The 22,732-nt window shown below is 38.3% G+C and overlaps 1 protein-coding gene across 1 annotated transcript; it reads left to right on the top strand.

The window, feature by feature from the left end:
* The first annotated feature begins 618 nt into the window (after positions 1-618).
* Positions 619-1,479, top strand: LOC147286247 (uncharacterized). Its single transcript, XM_086240720.1, has one exon. It carries the CDS (start codon positions 619-621, stop codon positions 1,477-1,479), a length of 861 nt encoding a protein of 286 aa, XP_086096846.1.
* The last annotated feature ends 21,253 nt before the right edge of the window (positions 1,480-22,732 follow it).

Below are 22,732 nucleotides of genomic sequence, written 5' to 3'. Positions count from 1 at the left end.
TACTCGATTTGGTTCATCCTTGCATGTTTCAATGAACTAATCAAAGATAAAATTGGACTTAGGAAGTTCACTCGATTTGGTTGCTTCTTATTTTCAATGTATGCATGTGTGTATGTCTTAACCTTAGCTGGAAATTTCGTAGGTACCAAAGGAGGAAGAGGTAAACGGTTTCAAGTGACTAGATGTGATGATCACTTGTAAATAATAGACTTAGGAACTTATTTTCGGCTAGATGCATGTTAGGATTATGTGTTCTTGATTGTTTGCTTGTCTATGAGTTTAAACATGTTAGAACTTGTGATTTCTTGATATGTATCTAACCACCTTCTTGTTTTATTTCGTAGGAACTTAGAAAACCAAACTTTGCACCCCCATTAAACCAAACCTAGCATAGATATGCATTCACCCTCAATCCCCGGTTAAGAACGATCCCTACTTACCAATGCTACATCTACAAAGAAGGGTTTTAATTGTTTTCGTGTTTGATTGAGTGTTTAAATTAAGTACTTGAAAGATGCGAATAAGTCACTCTCTTTGAATTCTCAACAATGGGATTCAAATCATTCAAGAGGAGGATCAAAGAGAGAGTTGTATGAGATAGCCGATGCGCCTAACACAATGGAAGGACAGATTGCCGAAATAAAGACAATGATGCAGAAGCTATCACTAGCTCAAGAGAAGATGATGAATGTGCAAGCACAAGGGAATGATGTGGAACAAGTGAATCAAGTTGGGAACTACCCTAGGGTGCCTTATGATCCATTTTCCAACACTTATAACCCTGGATGGAAGAACCCCAATTTTAGGTGGAGCAACAACAATGGACAGCAAGCTAGTGGGAGCAACAACAAGCCTTATGTGCAACCTAATGCCGAAAGGTCTAGCTTGAAGGAGAAGATTGCTCAGATTGCTCAAAGCACCAATGCATTCATGAACCGAATTGAGCAGCAGATGCAAGCCAATTTGAAGGCTATTGCGAACTTAGAGAGTCAAGTGGGGCAAATTGCTACAACTTTGGGGCAAAAAAAGAAAGGGAACCTATCTAGTCAGCCCGTTGTCAACCCAAAGAATGAGGAGCATGTCAATGCTATTCTGAAAACAACTCCAAGAAAGAGGGTAAGAGTAATAAAGACAAAGGAGGTGATTGAGATCATTGATAATGAGGAAGAGGAAGATTCGATTATGACTGAAGAGTATAAGGAAGCACGTGTGATCCCTCTCATTCTGAATATTGATGTCACCAAATTTCCAGCAACCATAAGGGAATTGAAGTCAATTGAGAAAAAGGTTGAGGAGGAAGGGCATAGTCACAACATTCCGAAAGAGATTTGTGGTTATCTCTTCATGATTCATCCAACAAAGAAGAGAGATCCAGGTACATTGATCATACCTTGCAGCATAGGGGAGAATCGGATTGAGAGAGCTGTGATCGACAATGGCTCTTCCATCAATGTTATGCCGCTTGGTGTGTTCAAGTAGCTTGGGTTTGTTGAAACTAATTTGCATCCGTTTGAGTCTACTATTAACTTCGCCAACTCTTCGGTTGAAAAACCCCTTGGTATGCTTGTTGATGTTTTGGTTAAATGTCGAAGTTTACTAATTCCCTCTGATTTTATTGACAGGACCGCTGTAACAACATGACCCAAATTTCTTTCGAAATTTAAAATTTTTATTCTACTTTGTTCATTTTAAGAGATTTTATAAGGAAACGAAATGTGAAAGACCTCGGAAAAATTTTTTTTTTTCCAAAGATTTATTTTAAATATTTTGATAACTTACTTTAAGGATTTTGGGAATTTATTTGAAATTGAAAAAGGTTTTGATTTAATTTTAATTTTTGTTTTAATTTGGGCTTGATCCAAAGTTGACTTTTAAAATAAATGAGTTTTTTGATTTTGACCTTGGGCCCGTTGAATAGGTCTCGAGTTCACGAGTTCGTAGACACAAAGCACGCGTCAATCGGAGTTACAGTTTGAGTTTTACAGACGTTCAAAGTGAGGTGCATTTTTGTAATTTTGTGTGAAAGGGTTTTAAAACCCAAAAATCAGCTTTCCATTTCGGGATTTTCTCTCCTCTCTCACGCATCTCTCTCTCTCTCTCCCCGGTTCTCTCTTCTCCACCGCCCCTCTCTCTCGGCAACTTCGTCGTTCGGCCACCCCACGACCAGCGACGGGCACCGGCGACTTCCTCTCACCATCGCCGACCCCCAGCAACCCTTCCCTTCGCCAGCCGACCACCGTAGACGGAGAATCGACGAGAGACAGAGAAGACGTTCTGGCCGGCGATCTGCTCTTTCCGGCGACGACGCGACAACGGACCCACTAGGTCTTGTTCATCACACCACGGCGAGTTCAGCCGTGGTGTCCTCCTGCTCCGATGATGCTCCATGACGGAGCAATGAGCTCGGGAAGTCCAACTCAGCCGCCAGCTTCCGCCGTCGATTCTGGCGTTTCCGGCGAGATTTGGCTGTCGACCCAGTTACAAAAATTGATCCTCTAGGTATGGGCTATCTTTCCCCTAAGGTGTGTTTGTCCAATTATGAGAAATTGAAATTTTGATTTTAGGGTTTTTGTTATTTTTCGAATTTCTTGAATTGGAGATGAAATCGAGTTGTTTTTGGTGCAATTGAACATCCTACCGTGTAATTAGGATTAATTGGAGTTTTTTTGGGGTGTTTTCTAGGTTGTTCTGCCGCTGCCCCCGTCGAAACCGCCACTTGTGGCGGCGGGTTGAATAGTTTTGGTACCAACCAGCCTCCCCGAGACTCTCAGAGACAAAATCCAGGCTCCGTTGTGTTTTGGGTGAGTTTTGGTGTGTTAGTTAGAGCCGAGCAGCTATCGTGCGTGGTGGTTATCACCCAAATGATTGAACAACGACCAAATTAATACTATTTGTGAACTCTGGAATTTGATTGTAATGCATTGTTTTTGTGGACAGATTATGCATGTCCTAAGGACAACAATATGTGGCCGATCGATTAACAAAACCTTAAGCCGTGTCACGGTGCTTATCAGACCCCAGAAAGGTATAATTGGTATCTGAGTATTTTGCAATGTTTTCATTTTGGGTGTGTATTGAATTGGAGTTAGGGTGATGGTGTGCTATTGGTGGTTATTTGTGAATTTAGGATGTTTGGGAAGCTCGATTATGTGATTGGTCAGTTGCCGAATGTGGAATCGAATTAACAAGGTGGTTTAGATAATTACTTGGGGAGGATTTGTTTATATCGCTTACGTTGATCTTGGAGTTGTACTAATAATTGGGTGACTTAGTAATCACGTTTGTTTGATATTAAATCAAGTTAACTTGGGACAAACTCTAGATTTTCGGATAAGTCATAGGGGCACTTAGATTTTTCTTCATTCAATTTCAATCGACACTCGTATTCTCGACTATTAAAGTTAGTGGTACTTTTGTGTTAGGTGGATGGAGCTTCGTCTTTTGGCTATTTCTAGTGACGAACAATAAGGGATCGTGAAATGGGAACGTATTCCAAAAAGGATAAGACATTGATCGGTTAAATTGTGAGTGGACTCTTATTTCTTTAAATTATTTATAAAATTCGTTATCTATTTTAGATATGTGAATTTTTATTGAGAATTTGAAGTTGAATAGATTTTTGGTTTTCTATAGAGTTTATGAAATTTCATCCATCATTTCGTACTTAACAATTTGAAATAAATTTGGGATTTATCAAAGGTGTTAGATTATGGATTTCAAATGCCATCATAAATAAGTTTTAAAACATAGTTTTACACATTTGTCTTTATGAGTTGTTGGATGTTAGAAAGGACACTAGTTTCTTGTTTTTATATATACGCACGGATTATTGCATATTTTTATTTATGGTCAAACGTTTGATTGGTTTTATGTATTTGAACGTGATTTATTGAGTACTATTTTACTAGTTGTGTTTATATATTTTGGTTTGAGGATTTAAAGTTCTGAGAATGCTATAAAGATATTTTCTATTGGTGGAAAAAGAGAATTTGTTTGGGTTATGGAAAAAAATGGTTTTCAAACCACCTTTGCAGTACCCTCCAGGTTATCAGATTAGATAGGTCTTTGGGACCCATTGCGGCACACACATAGGCTTTGGTGTGTCGTGATGTTAATTTGACCCTTTGGGGGTTGGCTCTGCGTGCACGTAAGACAGAAAATTCTGGCTCTGCATGCGTATGGCAGATTCTCGGCTCTGCGCATGTATGACAGATGTTCCGGGTAACTGACTTGGTGTGTTGTATTATATATATATTATACAGTTTTATTGCGATCGTTTATTTTAAATTTATAAACTATTCAGAATTTCAAAGGTTTGAATTTTATTTGATAAATGGTTTATGCTTCTGTTTGGTTTATTAAATTATGAAAACAACTTTGAACGTGTTTCTGAAAGCGTTTTAAAATTGGGGGATTTCAAAGAGTGATGTGAGGTCTTAGAGGAGATTTGATTTTAAAGGAATTTGAAAGGATGAATAACTTAACGTTTTGTTTTTATATTTCGTCCACTCACTGAGAGTTATCTCACGTTTTTTTTATTTTGTTTATAACATTTTGCCCCCAGGTGTTATAGATCGCTGAGGTTGGGCCGTACCACGTCGAGGCAGGACTTTCAGATTTTCGGCGTCATTTCCCTTAAGTTGTGGAGTTAACTTTTATTTTGTAAGGGAAATTTAGTTTTTGCTCTGATTATCATGTGCCTTGGTGAATGAGAACTTTTTGGTTGTAGTAGAGGTGGTTGCTGTTTAGAAGTGCTTTTTAACAGGTTTTGAAATTTCTGGGTTAATACATTTTCAAGGGATGTTATGCCGAATTTTTGGTAGGATTTTCCTTGATTTTGGATTCCCGCAGGACCTCTCCGGGTTTCAGGGTGGAATCCGGGGGCAGTCCTGTCAATCGCCCCCGGATTTCACCCTGAAACCCGGAGAGGTCCTGTGGGATCCAAAATCAAGGAAAATCCTACCAAAAATTCGGCAGAACCTCCCTTGAAAATGGACTAACCCAAAATTTCAAAACATGTTAAGAACACTTCTAAAACATCAACCACCTCTACCACAACCAAAAAGGGTCTTAGACCCAACAATTTCACAGAGAAACCATCTTAAAATTTAAAAGTGGTTATCAGAGCCACTAATCTATTACAAGAAATTTTTACACAATGAAAATGGCGCCTACACGGTCTGAGTAAGAATATAGACGTATATGCCTCGACGTTATTGGCTCGACCTCCACCAAAGCTATTACCTGGGGGGACAATTTAAGACAAAACAAGATAACTTGTGAGATAACTCAGTAAGTGGACAGGTTTATGGAAACAAAAACAAAGCAATTCTTCCTGTTCATAAAATCCTTCAAAAACACATTTAGCTCTAAAACCTCACGTCACTCTTTGAAATCCCCTAGTTTTAAAACCTTTTCACCTACTTATCGAAAACGTCAAAAAGCCATCAACGTAAAGATACAAGAGATTTCAGAATTTCTTTCACAAGATATGTTAGATAAAAATATCAATTAAAACATCATATAAGAACACAGATAGGTTAAATAATCAGATTTCACAACTTAAACTCAATCAAGTAAAATCTCAAGGACTACATAAAATCACATCATACTAGTACCCGGGGAACTGATGGTCATACGTGCACGCAGAGCTTATTATGCTGGTCATACACTGCCGAGTCATCTCTGGGCAAGTGCAGAGCAAATATGAAATGCTGGTCGTACACTGCCGACTAGGCAAGTATAGAGCGATATATAATGCTGGTCATACACCGCAGACTAGGCAAGTGCAGAGCAAATGCTGGTCATACACCGCCGAGTCATCTCTAGGCGAATGCAGAGAAAAATTATACCTGCTGAGGGGGTACTAATAGAATGGTTTAAAACTGCTCATTTAACTTCATAAAACTCGTAACTCAAATCAAATCCATGTCACACGATACTTAAACCATTGAAATTCACCACATATATTCATAAGGAAAATGTCTACTCTCAATCAACATTTCTTAGTCAAGACTCATGATAACCAGATTAAATAATAAAATCATAATCTAAGAAAATACTTCCAAGACAAAGATCCAATTCAACTTCTATTATTTCTCAAACAAATTCAATAACCAAACGAGTAAAACATGAAATTTAGAAGAGTATTCGCAAAATAAAGTTCACTCATAGAGATAGCCCTAGCTTCGATCCTCCGCTGGATCGTCACAAGTCACAGTCGTGTCGCCTAGAATGACAATCAGAGAAATAAAGTTAGTTCCGACTCAAGACGCTTAAATGTAAATGTGTACTCAACTTAACATCACACCCGACTCTCAATCTAACTCGACGATTCCCAACGTCTACTCGCAGACCCAAAACTCCTACGTAAACACTCCGAAAGCTTCGCGGCTCAACTCGACGTCATTCTCACTTCTAAAACTAAAACTAAATTTAAAAGGAATAAGCACAAGGCTTATTTCAGTCGGAAAGCTCATCTTAGAGTCATTTCGACATCGGTAAAGTCTCACATTTTCGCCCCAACAACTTCGTCTTTCTCTAACAACACTCAATGCAGCCAGGATCAAATAACCCACTCAACGATCGTTCTAAAATAAACCTACATTCATGAAATCACACTGGGTTTCGAAATCTCAGTGGGTGCCACGTAAAATGGTTGCTCCAAAACCAATTTTCAGCCAACAAATGCTAAATTCCTCAAACCCACTCGACCTTTCAGTATTAATCCACATTTGAGGTTCCTAGGGATGAAAATTTCTAAACAAAACAACAAGAATAATCCCCCTAATCTGAAAACCAAAGTAAATCTCGAAATGGCCTCAATTCCTCAAAATTTATAGTTTAAAATTTCACGATTTCTGAGCTACAAAACCAGAAGAAATGAAAGCCTAAAGAAAGAGGAACGAAACCCACCTAGGATGGAGGTGATTGGCGCTGGAAAACTGATCGAAGAGGGGAAGAGAAGCCGGCGGTCAGGACTGCCTTTTTCGAACTGGATTCGGGAGCACAGTGGCCCGAGTTGAGCTGGTCGGCGTAGGGGGAGGCTCACCGGAGGTTGGCGAAGGCGAGAAATGGCCGGCGTTGATGGCCAGTGGCTGCGCACAGAGAAATTGCAGAGAGAGGGAACACGAGGAGAGAGAAAATGAGAGAGAGTGTAGGCTGGGGGGTGGTCGGGGCCTGGGGGTCACGCCGATGAGGCCGGGTCGGCGAGGTGGTGGTGCGGTCGGGGTGGTGGTTGTGGCAGCTGTGTGTGCAGGGGTGGTCTCGAGGGAGAAAAGATAGAGGGAGAGGGTGCGGGGAGAGAGAGAAATAAGGGGAGGAGAGATAATGTTGTAGAAAATTCTAGAGAGAGAGAGAAATTCCCTTTTAAAAAAAAATCTGATTTTGGATTTTTAAACCCAATTTGTCAATTTTACGAAATTGCCCCTCGCTTCAAACGCCCATATCTCTCAAACTATAACTCGGATCGACGCGTGCTACGTGTCTATGAAATCGTGGGCTCGAAACCTATTCAACGGACCTAAAGTCTAGATCGAAAGCCCATTTATTTTAAAAGTCAACATTGGGTCAAGCCCAATTTAAAACAAAAATAAATAAAAATTTAAATCAAAACCCTTTTTATTTTCCAAATAAATCTCAAATCTTTAAAATACAATTCAACATCCTTTAAAAACTTCTTAAAAGCATAATTGAATAAAAATTTAAATTTCTAGTGGAAATTTGGGTCGGGTCGTTACATTTATAGTGCTAGATGTTCCAAGAATTCCAGGAGACTCTTCTTTCCTTCTTGGGAGGCCATTCTTGTGCACCACTAACATGGAGTACAAGGCTATGGAGTGCTTAATGATGATCCGCCATAGGAACCACCAAGAAGTGTACGAACTCACTTGTGATCTTCCAAAAAACGAGGAGACAACCTTTTATGGAGATGAGAAGGAAGAGATGGAGAATTTCTTCAACATTTTGGGGAGATGTCGAGAGTAGCAATGGAAAGAAAAAAAAGAAAGGACGTGAGTAGAGGAGTGGCAATGTCAGGCTGAAAGACAGTAAACCAAGCGCTGATTGGGAGGTAACCCAATTTTTTGTTTTCAAGAATCCAAAAGAAGTCAATCAAGACCAAGAAGGCCGTGCCTACCCTTGGAGTGTCCAATTTGCATCTGCAAGTAAACAATTTCCTTATTTTTGCTTCATAAGACAATTTTTTGTTTCAATTGTGTGTTTATTTGGTTTTGAATAATTGTAATTTCCCTATAACTTATTTTGAGCATTCATGCATTTATTTCTTATACATTGAGGGCAATGTATCATTTAAGTTTGGGGGGAAGGCAATTGTCATTGCCTTTTGTTTTTAGGTTTAGTTTTAAAAGTTTTTTTTTTTTTTTTTTAAACATAGGGTGTCAAACCCACATCAAAATGCATATTTTCTTTAGATTTCATCCACCTTAATGATGGATTCGAATCTTTAGAAGTGTGCGATATTGTTTTAAAAACAAAACAAAGTTTTTGAGTTTTTTTGTTTATTTCGGGTAGTCTTGAGTCCCCAACTAATTGATTTGATTGTGTATAATTGTTATGAGCATGTTTAGTTTGTGTGTATACTCTGTTTTCTTTTCTTTCTAATAGTGTTCCATAACATATCTTGCAATTATATGTCATTGAGCCTTGTTGATATGAATTTAGGGAATGATTTACATGACTAATGATTTATATGCATGATAGAGTAGACTTGCATGACCTAAGTGAGCTTTGAGCCTTGTTCTTAAATTCTTGAGTGTTGCGCGCCACTGTAACTTTATCATTGTCATTTAAGTCGTTGTTTTAATCTCATTATCTTTCATTTGATCAATTGCTTGGAATGTACATAATCATGAATCAATGAGCTAGTACTCTTTTCTTGATTACACAAAGCATGTTGTATTTGCATGACTCTTGAGAAATGAATTTAGGCCTTGTTTGTGTAACCCATAGCCTAAAAGTCCACCCATTATGTGTTTTATCCCTAGTAACCCATTTTGAGCCTTTAAGCCGTAGTCCTTGTTAACACACACCAAACCCTAAGTTTGGGGGAGTTATACCCCTTCCACCCGTTTTACCTTATCTATGGTATTGCAATGTATTTACATATTGATTGAGATGGAAAAGAAATGAAAATGCATAACCTATACAAAAAAATGTGCTGAAAGAGTATGTATGTCGTGTCCAAATAAAAAAAAAAAAAAAAAGAGAAATGAAAAAAAGGAAAGAAAGAGATGGGACGGTTTCAAAAGAAGAAGTGAGCAAAAAGAGTTCAAATTGAGCTATGTAGTGCAAAGAAGCAAGGTATGACTCAGAATGTTCTATTGTTCTTGCAACTGCATAGTATTTAGCCATTTGTGTTCCTTTCCTTTCAATATCCTATCCTAACCTATGCCTTCATTATAACCCAATTAAAACCCTAGCTGATCTCAAGAAACATGTATTATACTTATGTGGAGTCTATTTGAGAAGAGAGTCTACGGTCATTTGATTCCATTTCAAGCACTTTGATTCCTTTCCATGAGATCAGTATTTCTTTCTAAATGTGTTGTTACTTCATGTATTTATGTGAGCTAATTGTTTTTGTTACATATTTCCTTTCACATATATCTTCGAGTGCACACATCAACCCAATTCTTGAGTGTTTATCATTGAGAGCATGCCATAGTAAGGATTGGAGTTGAGTCTATCCTGTATATATTGATTTGTTTCTGTTTTATCTAACACCTGAGTTTATGTCAAGGAAGGCCTATATAACAATAAAGGAGCGAGGTATGTTGTTTGAAATGTTATTAAAATTTGCAGAATACAATTTATGTGCCTTACTTTCCTATGTGATTAATGTCTTTCTTGCCATCTAGGAACGTTTTGGTACAATTAGAATGAAATTGGACTAAGTATGCACCGAATTGACGTTTTCGTGAGTTCTTAACACCAAATGCGGTTAAAAAGGTTTAGAACGCTAATTCTAACCTGAGAAAGTGCTTTGATATGACTTTCTTGCCAACCAGGAACCTTTGAGTGCAATTTGGACGAAATTGTACTAATTAAGTATACACCTAAATGACGTTTTTGTGTATTCTTAAAACCAAAAGTGTTTCAAAAGGTCTAGAACGCTAATCCTAATATGAGAAAGTGTTTCCCCGTGTTTTTCTTGTCAACCGGGAACGTTTTGGTGTAATTTTGACGAAATTGGACCAAGTATAAACTAAAATGACGTTTATGTGTGTTCTTAACACCAAATATGGTTCAATAGGTCTAAACGTTAATTCTAACATGAGAAAGTGCTTTGACATGACTTTCTTGCCAACCGGGAACCTGTTGGTGCAATTTGGACGAAATTGGACTAAGTATACACCTAAATGACATTTTTGTGTATTCTTAAAATGAACTGTGGTTCAAAAGGTCTAGAACGCTAATGTTAACATGAGAAAGTGCTTCCCCATGTTTTTCTCGGCAACCGGGAACGATTTGGTGTAATTTGGACGAAATTAGACCAAGTATGAACTGAAATGACGTTTATGTGCATTCTTAACACCAAATATGGTTCAATAGGTCTAGAACTCTAATCCCAACATGTGAAAGTGCTTTGACATGTCATTCTTGCCATCCAGGAACGTTTTGGTACAATTAGAACGAAATTGGACCAAATTTGCACCGAAATTACGTTTTCGTGCGTTCTTAACATTTAAAGCAATTCAAAAGGTCTTGAACGCTAATTCTAACATGAGAAAGTGCTTTGACATGACTTTTTTGCAAACCGAATACCTGTTTGTGCAATTTGAACGAAATTGGACCAAGTATGCAGTAAAATAACGTTTTGAGGATTTATAACACCAAATGTGCTTCAATAGGTCTAGAACACTCATCCTTACATAAGAAAGTTCTTCAACATGTCTTTCTTGCCATCCGGGAACAATTTGGTACAATTAGAATGAAATTGGACTAAGTACGCACCGAATTGACGTTTTCGTGTGTTCTTAACACTAAATACGGTTAAAAAAGTTTAGAACGCTAATTCTAACATGAGAAAGTGCTTTGATATGAATTTCTTGCCAACCGGGAACCTTTTGGTGCAATTTGGATAAAATTGGACGAAATATACACCTAAATGACATTTTTGTGTATTCTTAAAACCAAATGTGTCTAAAAAGGTCTAGAACGCTAATTCTAACATAAGAAAGTGCTTCCCCATGTTTTTCTTGCCAACCGGGAACGTTTTGGTGTAATTTGGACAAAGTATGAACCGAAATGACGTTTATGTGCCTTCTTAACACCAAATATGGTTCAAAAGGTCTACAACGCTAATTCTAACATGGGAAAGTGTTTTGACATGACTTTCTTGTCAACTGGGAACCTGTTCGTGCAATTTGGACGAAATTGGACCAACTATGCACCGAAATGCAGTTTTTCTATGTTCTTAACACCAAATGTGATTCAATAGGTCTAGAACACTAATCCTAACATGAGAAAGTGGTTCCCAATGTCTTTCTTGCCATCTGAGAACGTTTTTGTGCAATTAGGACAAAATTGGACCAAGTATGCATCGAAATGATATTTTCGTGTGTTCTTAACACCAATTGGGGTTCAATAGGTCTACAACCCTAATCCTAACATAAGAAAGTGCTTTGACATATCTTTCTTGCCATCCGGTAACATTTTGGTACAATTAGAACGAAATTGGACCAAGTATGCACCGAAATTACGTTTATGTGTGTTCTTAACATTAAAGGCGGTTCAAAAGGTCTAGAACGCTAATTCTAATATGAGAAAGTGCTTTCACAAGACTTTCTTACCAGCCGGGAACCTTTTGGTGTAATTTGGATGAAATTGGACCAAGTATGCAAACGAAATGAGGTTTTTGTGTGTTCTTAACACTAAATGTGGTTCAATAGGTCTTGAACGCTAATTCTAACATGAGAAAGTGTTTTGACATGACTTTCATGCTAACCGAGAACCTTTCGGTGCAATTTGGACGAAATTGGACCAAGTATGCTCCAAAATGAGGTTTTTAAGTGCTCTTAACATCAAATGTGGTTCAATAGGTCTAGAACGCTAATCCTAACATGAGAAAGTATCTCTGTATGTTTTTCTTGCCAACCGGGAACATTTTGGTGTAATTTGGACGAAATCGAACCAAGTATGAACCGAAATGACGTTTATGTGCGTTCTTAATATCAAATATGGTTCAATAGGTCTAGAACGCTAATTCTAACATGAGAAAATACTTTGACATGTCTTTCTTGCCAACCGGGCACCTTTTAGTGCAATTTTGACGGAATTAGACCAAGTATGCACAGAAATGTGGTTTTTGTGTGTTCTTAAAACCAAATGTGGTTCAAAAGGTCTAAAACGATAATTCGAACATGAGAAAGTGGTTCCCAATGTCTTTCTTGCCATCCGAGAAGGTTTTGGTACAATTTAAACGAAATTTGACCAAGTATGCATCGAAATTAAGTTTTCATGCGTTCTTAACACTAAAGGCGGTTCAAAAGGTCTAAAACTCTAATTCTAACATGAGAAAGTGCTTTGACATGACTTTCTAGCCAACCGGGAACCTTTTAGGGAAATTTGGATGGAATTGGACCAAGTATATACTAAAATGAGGTTTTTGTGTGTTCTTAAAACCAAATGTGGTTCAATAAGTTTAGAACCCTAATCCTAACATAAGGTAGTGCTTTGACATGTCTTTCTTGCCATCCGGGAACATTTTGGTACAATTAGAATGAAATTGGACCAAGTATGCACCGAAATTACGTTTTCGTGCATTCTTAACACTAAAGGCAGTTCAAAAGGTTTAGAACAGTAATTCTAATACGAGAAAGTGCTTTGACATGACTTTCTTGCCAACCGGGAACCTGTTGGTGCAATTTGGACGAAATTGGACCAAGTATGCAGCGAAATAACGTTTTTAAGGGTTCATAACTCCAAATGTGCTTCAATTGGTCTTAAACACTCATCCTAACATAAGAAAGTTCATCAACATGTGTTTCTTACCATTTGGGAACGTTTTAGTACAATTAAAACGAATTGGACAAAGTATGCACCGAATTGACGTTTTCATGCGTTCTTAACACCAAATACGGTTAAAAAGGTCTAGAACGCTAATTCAAACATGAGAAACTGCTTTGACATGACTTTCTTGCCAACTGGGAACCTTTTGGTGGAATTTGGACAAAATTGGACTAAATATACACCTAAATGACGTTTTTGTGTATTTTTAAAACCAAATGTGGGTCAAAAGGTCTAGAACACTAATCCTAACATGAGAAAGTGACTCCCCATGTTTTACTTTCCAACAGCACCAAAACGTTCCCAGATGGCAAGAAAGACATTGGAAACCACTTTCTCATTTGAGGATTAGCGTTCTAGACCTATTAAACCACATTTGGTGTTAAGAACACACAAAAACCTCATTTCGGTGCATACTTGGTCCAATTTCGTCCAAATTGCACCAAAAGGTTCCTGGTTGGCAAGAAAGTCATGTCAAAGCACTTTCCCATGTTAGAACTGACGTTCTAGACCTATTGAACCATATTTGGTGTTAAGAACGCACATAAATGTCATTTCAGTTTATACCTGGTCGAATTTCGTCCAAATTACACCAAAACGTTCCCGGTTGGCAAGAAAAACATGGGGAAGCACTTTCCCATGTTAGGATTAGCGTTCTAGCCCCTTTGAACCCCATTTGGTTTTCTGAATACACAAAAACGTCATTTAGGCGTTTACTTAGTCCAATTTCGTCCAAACAGCACCAAAAGGTTCCCGATTGGCAAGAAAGTAATGTCAAATCACTTTCTCATGTTAGAATTAGCGTTTTAGACCTTTTTAGCCGCATTTGGTGTTAAGAACGCACGAAAACGTCAATTCAGTGCATACTTGGTCTAATTTTATTCTGATTGTACCAAAACGTTTCCGGATGGCAAGAAAAACATGTCGAAGAACTTTCTTATGTTAGCATGAGTATTATAGACCTATTGAAGCACATTTGGTGTTATGAACCCTCAAAAACGCTATTTCGCTGCATATTTAGTCCAATTTCGTCCAAATTGCACCAACAGGTTCCCGGTTGGAAAGAAAGTCATGTCAAAGCACTTTTTCATGTTAGAATTAGCATTCTAGACCTTTTGAACCGCCTTTAGTGTTAAGAACGCACGAAAACGTAATTTCGGTGCATACTTGGTCCAATTTCGTTCTAATTCTACCAAAACGTTTCTCGATGTTAAGAAAGATATGTCAAAACACTTTCTCATGTTAGGATTAGGGTTGTAGACCTATTGAACCACAATTGGTGTTAAAGACGCACGAAAACATCATTTCGGTGCATACTTAGTCCAATTTTGTTCTAATTGCACAAAACGTTCCCAGATGGCAAGAAAGACATTCAGAACCACTTTCTCATGTTAGGATTAGCGTTCTAGACTTATTGAATCACATTTGGTGTTATGAAACCTCAAAAACGTTATTTCGCGGCATACTTGGTCCAATTTCGTCCAAATTGCACCAACAAGTTTCTGGTTGGCAAGAAAGTCATGTTAAAGCACTTTTTCATGTTAGAATTAGCGTTCTAGACCTTTTGAACCTTCTTTAGTGTTAAGAACGCAAGAAATCGTAATTTCGGTGCATGCTTGGTCCAATTAAGTTCTAATTGTACAAAAACGTTCCCGGATGGCAAGAAAGACATGTCAAAGCACTTTCTCATGTTAGGATTAGGATTCTAGATCTATTGAACCAAAATTGGTATTAAGAACGCACGAAAACATCATTTCGGTGCATACTTGGTCCAATTTCGTCCTAATTGCACCAAAACGTTCCCAGATGGCAAGAAAGACATTGGGAACCATTTTCTCATGTTCGGATTAGCGTTCAAGACTTATTGAACCACATTTGGTGTTAAAAATACACAAAAACCTCATTTCAGTGCATACTTGGTCTAATTTCGTCCAAATTACACCAAAAGGTTCTCGGTTGGCAAGAAAGTCATATCAAAGCTCTTTCTCATGTTAGAATTGTCATTCTAGACCTATTGAACCATATTTGGTGTTAAGAACATACATAAACTTCATTTCAGTTTATACTTGGTCCAATTTCGTCCAAATTACGCCAAAACATTCCCGGTCGGCAAGAAAAACATGGGGAAACACTTTCTCATGTTAGGATTAGCGTTCTAGATCTTTTGAACCACATTTGGTTTTATGAATACACAAAAACGTTATTTAGGTGTATTCTTAGTCCAATTCTGTCCAAACAGCACCAAAAGGTTCCCGGTTGGCAAGAAAGTCCCGTCAAAGCATTTTCTCATGTTAGAATTAGCGTTCTAAACCTTTTTAACCGCATTTGGTGTTAAGAATGCACGAAAACGTCAATTCGGTGCATACTTGGTCTAATTTCGTTCTGATTGTACTAAAACATTCCCGGATGGAAAAAAAGACATGTCGAAGAACTTTCTTATTTTAGGATGAGTGTTCTAGACCTATTGAAGCACATTTAATGTTATGAACCATCAAAAATGCTTTTTGGCTGCATACTTTGTCTAATTTCGTCCAAATTGCACCAACAAGTTCCCGATTGGAAAAAAAGTCATGTCAAAGCACTTTCTCATGTTAGAATTAGCGTTCTAGACCTTTTGAACCGCCTTTAGTGTTAAGAATGCACAAAAACGTAATTTCGGTGCATACTTGGTCCAATTTCGTTTTAATTATACCAAAACGTTCCTGAATGGGAAGAAAGACATGTAACAACACTTTCTCATGTTAGGATTTTTAACAATTTTTCCCTCTTAGAAATAAATTAATGAACATATGCGTTTTTTTTGGGTTAGTTTTATGATTTTTATTTTTGTTGATGATGAAGCTTGTTAGTAAATTATAATTTTTATTTTTGCTCTTCATGAGTTCAACCATTTTCTGTTTTTTAGAGACTGTTAACTCTTTTTCATTTTATTAGAGAAAGCTATTTTCAAGTCGAAAAATATGAACTAATGTAAAATAAATTTAGGAATATGAGATTTGGGATTATTGATTGATTATATGTTGCTCCTTTTTGTACAACTTGTTTTACTTGGAATTTAGAATCGAATACCAAGTTGTAGCTTGCAAGTATACGAATCGCTCATGTAAGCATAGCGTATAAGTACGAGGTCGATCCCACGAGGAATAGGTAAATACACATCAAACCATTTCAACTTACCAATTAGAATCACCAAACTCACACACATGGCAGGGGGGTTTGTAGATTGTTAAACTCACGCACACCACATACACACACACACACATACAATTGCAATGCTAAGAATTCAGAATCCACACCAATTGATGGAAATACAACCAAGCAATTCAAGATAATGCATAAATGTAATAAAGTTTACCAGCCGAAGGCCTTTATGAGGACACTCCTAACTATTGTTCTCCTTATGCATATACTAAGAGCTTCTTGGGCCTCCCCTAGTCAGTTAACTTGCATGTGTCCTAAGAGCTTTGTTAGGCATTCCCTAGGCGCATGTTAACCATACAAGAGTCATTAAGTTTTGTGAAAACGGTAAACATATAGCTCATAGCTCCAAATTAATGTACTGTATGTCATCTATGATCCCTTTTCTCATGAGTACGTTCTTAGGATACTCACTTGCTGCCAATTGAAATTATCAACCTTTTGAGCATATTTAATTTCACAACATAATCTAGATGCAATTACCCTAAGGTAGCTAGTCAAAGGGTGCAAACAAATAGAATCAATTTTACTAGAGATCAAGGATTTACTACATGCATCAAATTAAATCACAAGTGTCACCATTGCATAACTCACAATTAAAGTTTCATCATCTAACTTAGCAAAGCAATAAAAAAAACTCAAAACATAATAATAAAGAAAATAAAAGATCTAACTTCCATTATAATAATTGAATCCACAATGAAAGCAAGAACAAATAATTAACTAAAGAAAAAGAAGAGAATCAAAAGAAAAATAAAGAACATCACAAGAGGGTGGCAGCGGCACAAGAGAGAAGAAGAGGAGAGACATAGCAGCAAGGAGGCTCACGGCAAAGGTGAGCTAGGGCTGCGGCACATGGTCTCTCATTCTCCCTCAAGTGGCGCCACCCTCTCACTCTCTCTCTCTGAAATTCGGCCTCCCCCTCTCACCCTGAATTCTGAAAATATAAAAATATGGGAACCCTATAAAATGAGAGAATATGATATATTTATAGAGGTGAGGTGAGGATTCCTTGGGAGGCAAGGAGAAGACAAGGTGCGGCTAGGGTTTCATTTAAAAGAACATGGGCTTAAGTGAATTTCTTGCTCCTTAAAACTTCTAATTTTCGGCCAAAAGTGGGTCTTGGGCTGATTTGGGCTCTTTTTGGGCATAGCTTATTTTCAGCTCGCGGAACTGCTGCACTACCTCCACTAAAATGGTCATATCTTGAGCTAGAAAACTCAGAATTGAAATCCGTAAAATTCCCTGCGAAGCTAACATCCGTATCTTTCCAACCATATATGGCATGCTACCTGGTTCTCTCTGGAGAATTACATAATTGCTGTTGAAATTGGTGCTCTATTTTCTAAGGTTTTGACTTCTTTTTCAGCTAGGATTCTTTGGGCTTTCTCTTTGTAGGCGTGATGGGCTTTAGGGATGCATGGCTTGCGCATGGTTGTATGGGATGGGCTGCTGCAAGTGACGTGAGGGGCTTCCTCCCTTCTAGCTTGCGCATGGCTACATGACTTGGGCTGAATGGGTTACACATAGGCCCTAGGGTTTCAGTGCATGGGCTGCCACCTTGCATAGCGTGATGGACTTGGGCTGCTAGGTTTAGGCGCATGGGTTTGCATGGGATGCGCATGCATGCATGGGCTGCCACCTTGCCATTGACTTCCACATAGGCCCATGGTCCATTTAACTTGATGACATGTCATAGTTGACCCTTGACCATTGACTTTGACTTCCCATTTCACCCCTCATTTCCATGGATGTCTGTTGAATGTTTTCTTAGAACAAAATAAACATCTATTTCATTCCAAGTATACTCGCAAGTGCACGAATCGCATCAGTAGCAAAGCGTACAAGCACGAGGTCGATCCCACAGGGAATGGTTAATACACAACAAATCAATTCAATTAATCAATAGAATAACTAAATGGGGGGGTTTAAAGAGATGGAAACACACGCACACTACACCACACACACACCCTTTATTCTATCTTGCAATGTTAAGTTTTCAGTTTCAAATCAGATAAGCATGCAATAACCATCCAAGGCTAATGACAGTTAATTTGAACACAACATATTAAAGTTTGACTGCTAAAAAGGTTTGGCTAGTTACTTTCTCGCAATTGCTCGCCTAATGCATAAACTAAGAGCTTTTTGGGCCTTCCTTAGCCAGTTAACCTACATGTTCCCTAGTTTAAGCTAAGACAGCTGTTACCCATGCAGGAGTCATTAAGTTTTATGAGAACGTCAAACATGCACAACATATAAGCTTTGACTATTTCCTTATAGAGGTCGCCCAACCCCACTACCAAGAATAATCCCTTATTCCCTTGTTACTTGTGGTTTAGTGTCTTTGACTATTTCACAGCTAAACCTAACAAATAAACGAGATGCAATTACCCTAAGGTGGCCAGTCAAAGGATGCAAACAACTAGTGACGGGTTCTAATAGATAGTGGAAATTTAATACATGCAAACATCAAACTAACAGACCAAGAGACGGATAAACGATTTGTTAAAGCATGCAAATCCAATAATCAACCTACAACTAACATGCAAGATAGAATAAATAAACCTACATAATTAAAAGAGAAAAGAAAATCAGAATAATATAAATAAATTCCCAATCCATGTTGGAAAGCAAACTAATTAAACAAAACAGTTAAGAACTAGAATTCCAAAAGAAAAACAAAGAGAACATCCTTAGAGAGTGGCAGCGGCGGCGGCACAAGGTGGCAGCAGCGGTGGCACAAGGTGGCAGCGGCGGCACAAGGTGGCAGCAGCAGTGGCACAAGGTGGCAGCAGCGGCACAAGGTGCCAGCGGCTCTACTTCTTCCTCCTCCTTCGGTTCAGCAAAAAAATAAAGAAAGAGAGATGATGGTGGCTGCGGCAAGGGAAGAGAAATAATGGGGGCTGCTAGGGTTCCTAGGATGCGTGAGAAAAGAAAGAGAGAGAAAGGGACAAGGGGTGTGCGGCAAGAAAGAGAGAGAGACTAGGCTAGGGTTTCTGAAATTTCAGAGAGGAGACCCTCTCTTTGAGTTATAAAGATGTATTTGTAGAGGAGAGTGGGGTTGAGGTTTCTCTTTCTCTTCAATGTGGGATAAGTGCATTCCTTGCACACCAAGACTTATAATTTTCGGCCAAGCATGGGCCTTGGGCTGATTTGGGCTCTTTTTGATCGTAACTCCCTTTTCAACTCGCAGAACTGCTGCGCTACCTCCACTAAAATGACCATATCTTGGGCTAGAAAACTCGGAATCAAAATCCGTAAAATTCCCTGTGAAGCTAACATCCGTATCTTTCCAACCATATATGGCCTGCTACCTGATTCGTTCTGGAGAATTACAGCATTGCTGTCGAAATTGGTGCTCTATTTTCCAGGGTTTTTACTTCTTTTTCAGCTAGGATTCCTTGGGCTTTCTCTTTGTAGGTGTGATGGGCTAGGGTTTCAATTAAAAGAACATGGGCTGGCTGCAACAAGCAAGTGGCGTGATGGGCTTTAGGGATGCATGGCTTGCGCATGGCTATATGACTTGGGCTGAATGAGCTGCAAGCATGCAAATAATGTGTTGGGCTGCCACCTCACCATTCTTGTGGATTTTGACTTCACCTAGGCCCAAAGCCCAATTGACTTCATGACATGATATGGTTGACCCTTGACCATTGACTTTGACTTCCAATTTTGCCCTTCTCTCCCTCTTGGATTCGAATTCATTTCTTCTCTCCATTTGATTCCATGAATGTCCACCACCTTCTAGAAGCTTCTGGAACCTTGACTTGATTGAGTTGACTTTGACCAACCTTTCCTAGTCCAATTAGGATTTCTTGTAAATGAAAGATTCCTTATCCATTTTGACTTCTCGTAATGACCATATTGCCCCTGGAGTCTCCTAGTGTCATTAGGACTCCTTTCCCTAGTAGGGTTAGGTTTCCTAGTTCAACCAGGAATTCCTGTTCCAATCAGGATTTCTCATTTCTGGCTCGACAATGATGGTTCTGGACTTGATGTTTCCTTGTGTGACTAGGAATCCTCATTTGACTAGGATTTCAGCTTTTTTCCTGGTTTGACCAGGAATTGACCCATTTTCTTAGTTTGACCAGAAAATGTCCCAAAACGGCTCCATTTGCTCCTATTTCCTATTTATGCTTCTTTCGACCTAAAAACACAAAAACAAGACAACAGACACAAAAAGATCGAGTTCTAACACTCTAGGTTAGGGAGTTAGTATCATTAAATAGCGTAAAATGAACACTCATCAATGTCCACCACCTTCTAGAAGCTTCTGGAACCTTGACTTGATAGAGTTGACTTTGACCAACCTTGCCTAGTCCTACTAGGATTCCTTGTCCATTTCAACTTCCCATAATGACCATATTGCCCCTAGTGACTCCTAGTCTCATCAGGACTCCTTTTCCTAGTAGGATTAGGTTTCCTAGTTCAACCAGGAATTCCTGCTCCAATTAGGATTTCTCATTTCTGGCTTGACAATGATGGTTCTGGGCTTGATGTTTCCTCTTGTGACTAGGAATCCTCATTTAACTAGGATTTCTGCTCGTTTCCTAGTTTGACTAGGAAATGTCCCAAAACGGCTCCATTTGCTCTTATTTCCTATTTTTTGCTTCATTAGACCTAAAAACACAAAAACAAGATAACAGACACCAAAGTATCAAGTTCTAACACTCTAGGTTAGGGAGTTAGTATTATAAAATAACGTAAAATGAACACTCATCATTATACAAGTTGAATATCTTATACTTAGTTCGTGTTACCGAATAAGGATAAATTTGACATTTTAGAGACGTTTTATGCGGATGTGAGCAATTTAAGGACAACATTCTAACCGAAAGGGTTATGTGAAAACACTTTTAACCTCATGGGGTCTTATTGTAATTCTGCAAAAGTTCAGGGGGCTATGTGAAAACACATTAATATTATAGCATAAGGTTAAATTTGTCATTTAGAGATGTTTTTTATGCTGATGTCAGCAATTTTTGGACGAAAATATAACGAAAGAGGTTATGTGAAAACACTTTAAAATCTCAAGGGGTCACTACTACAAAACACCTCATTTGTGGCGGACATTGCTAGCGGATTAGCTCTGTCCGCCATAAATGGTCAAGAATTTTTGGCGGAACCTTTGGCCCGCCAGGATAGCTTTGTTGTGGCGGATTAAACCGCCAGGTTTAGCTTTTCTGTCGGATATAACCGCCATGAATAGTTAAGAAAGTGTCCAACTTAATCCCATCAGATTAGACCACCAGCATATACCTTTTTGTTATTCTTTTTTAAATTTTTGGTAGTCCAAACCACCAGAATTGCTTCTAACCTAATATAACTTCGCGTGCGCCGCTTCCCCCTCACACTTCTTCTTCTTCCTCAATTCTTCTTCTTCTTCGCTGTGCGCCGCGCGACTTTGCTGGTTTTTTTTTTCGTCTTCTCTTCCTACTCCTTTTCTGTGCCGCTTCTTTCTTTATTGTTCCTCTTATTTTCTTTCAACTTGTGTGTGTTTATTGGGTGTAGATTGGGTGTGGTAGTAGCTAGATTGATTTCAGTCTTTGGAACTCGATTTTATGTAGCAGCTAGCTTGATTTTTGAGTTCAATTTGTTTGGTTTTAAGATTTTCATTTCAAAATGTTTGTATTCAATCTGGTTTAATATTTTGATTTAAATTTAAATATGGTTTTTGTATTTTATTTTGCAGGCCAACCTAAGGGTGCAGCAGATCTGATTGTTTGATTTGGCAACAAGGTTTTTCTGATTTGGGTTGTTTTAAAATTTTGATTTGGGTTGTTTTGGCATGTTTTGGTCCGTTTGGGGAAAGAGAAGAGAGTGAGAGGGAAAGTGAAAGAGAGAGAGATGGGGCTTGGTTGGGGGTTGCAGGAGGTTTTCACCTGGTGGCCGACGCAAGGAGACAGAGGGAGGAGGGTTTGGGCTGCGAGGTTGCTGGGATATTAGCCCTTTATTTTTTGTTTCTTCATTTTTTTATTTAATTATCTAAAAACAAATCAATGATTCAATTTTTTTGGGTGTGCTTACAATTGATTTTTTTGGGTGTACTTTCAATCTGGAAGAAAATCAATGATTCAAAGATTCAAGTTTTATTCTTACTTTATTTGTTATTGTTTTTGTAATTTTATTTTATGTGTAGATGTGAATAAAAGAGATGTGAGTATATATGTTGGGAGTTGCAGAAAGAAGATGCAGAAGAAGAAGAAGAAAGAAGATACAGAAAGAAGATGTAGAAACGAGAAGGGAAAAGAATGAAGAAAGAAAAGTGGTGGGCATCCCAAAAAGAAGAAAGAGAAAGAATAAGAATAAGAAAAGTGGGTGGCGTGACATGCTGCATGCGCTCACTTTTTAAGGCATATCGAAACCTTTTATTTTAAATTTATATAAATGAAGTAAAATATAATTTTTTTTTCTCAATATTATATGATCCTGGCGGTTGTATCCACCAGGAATGAGTATTATATATATTTTATTACTTTTTATGTCGGTGTCTGACATGAATAAT

Source organism: Dryas octopetala, chromosome 4 (genome assembly GCF_963921425.1).
Source record: "Dryas octopetala chromosome 4, drDryOcto1.1, whole genome shotgun sequence".
Classification (NCBI taxonomy): Eukaryota; Viridiplantae; Streptophyta; class Magnoliopsida; order Rosales; family Rosaceae; genus Dryas; species Dryas octopetala.
This window is presented reverse-complemented; position numbering and strand designations above follow the sequence as displayed.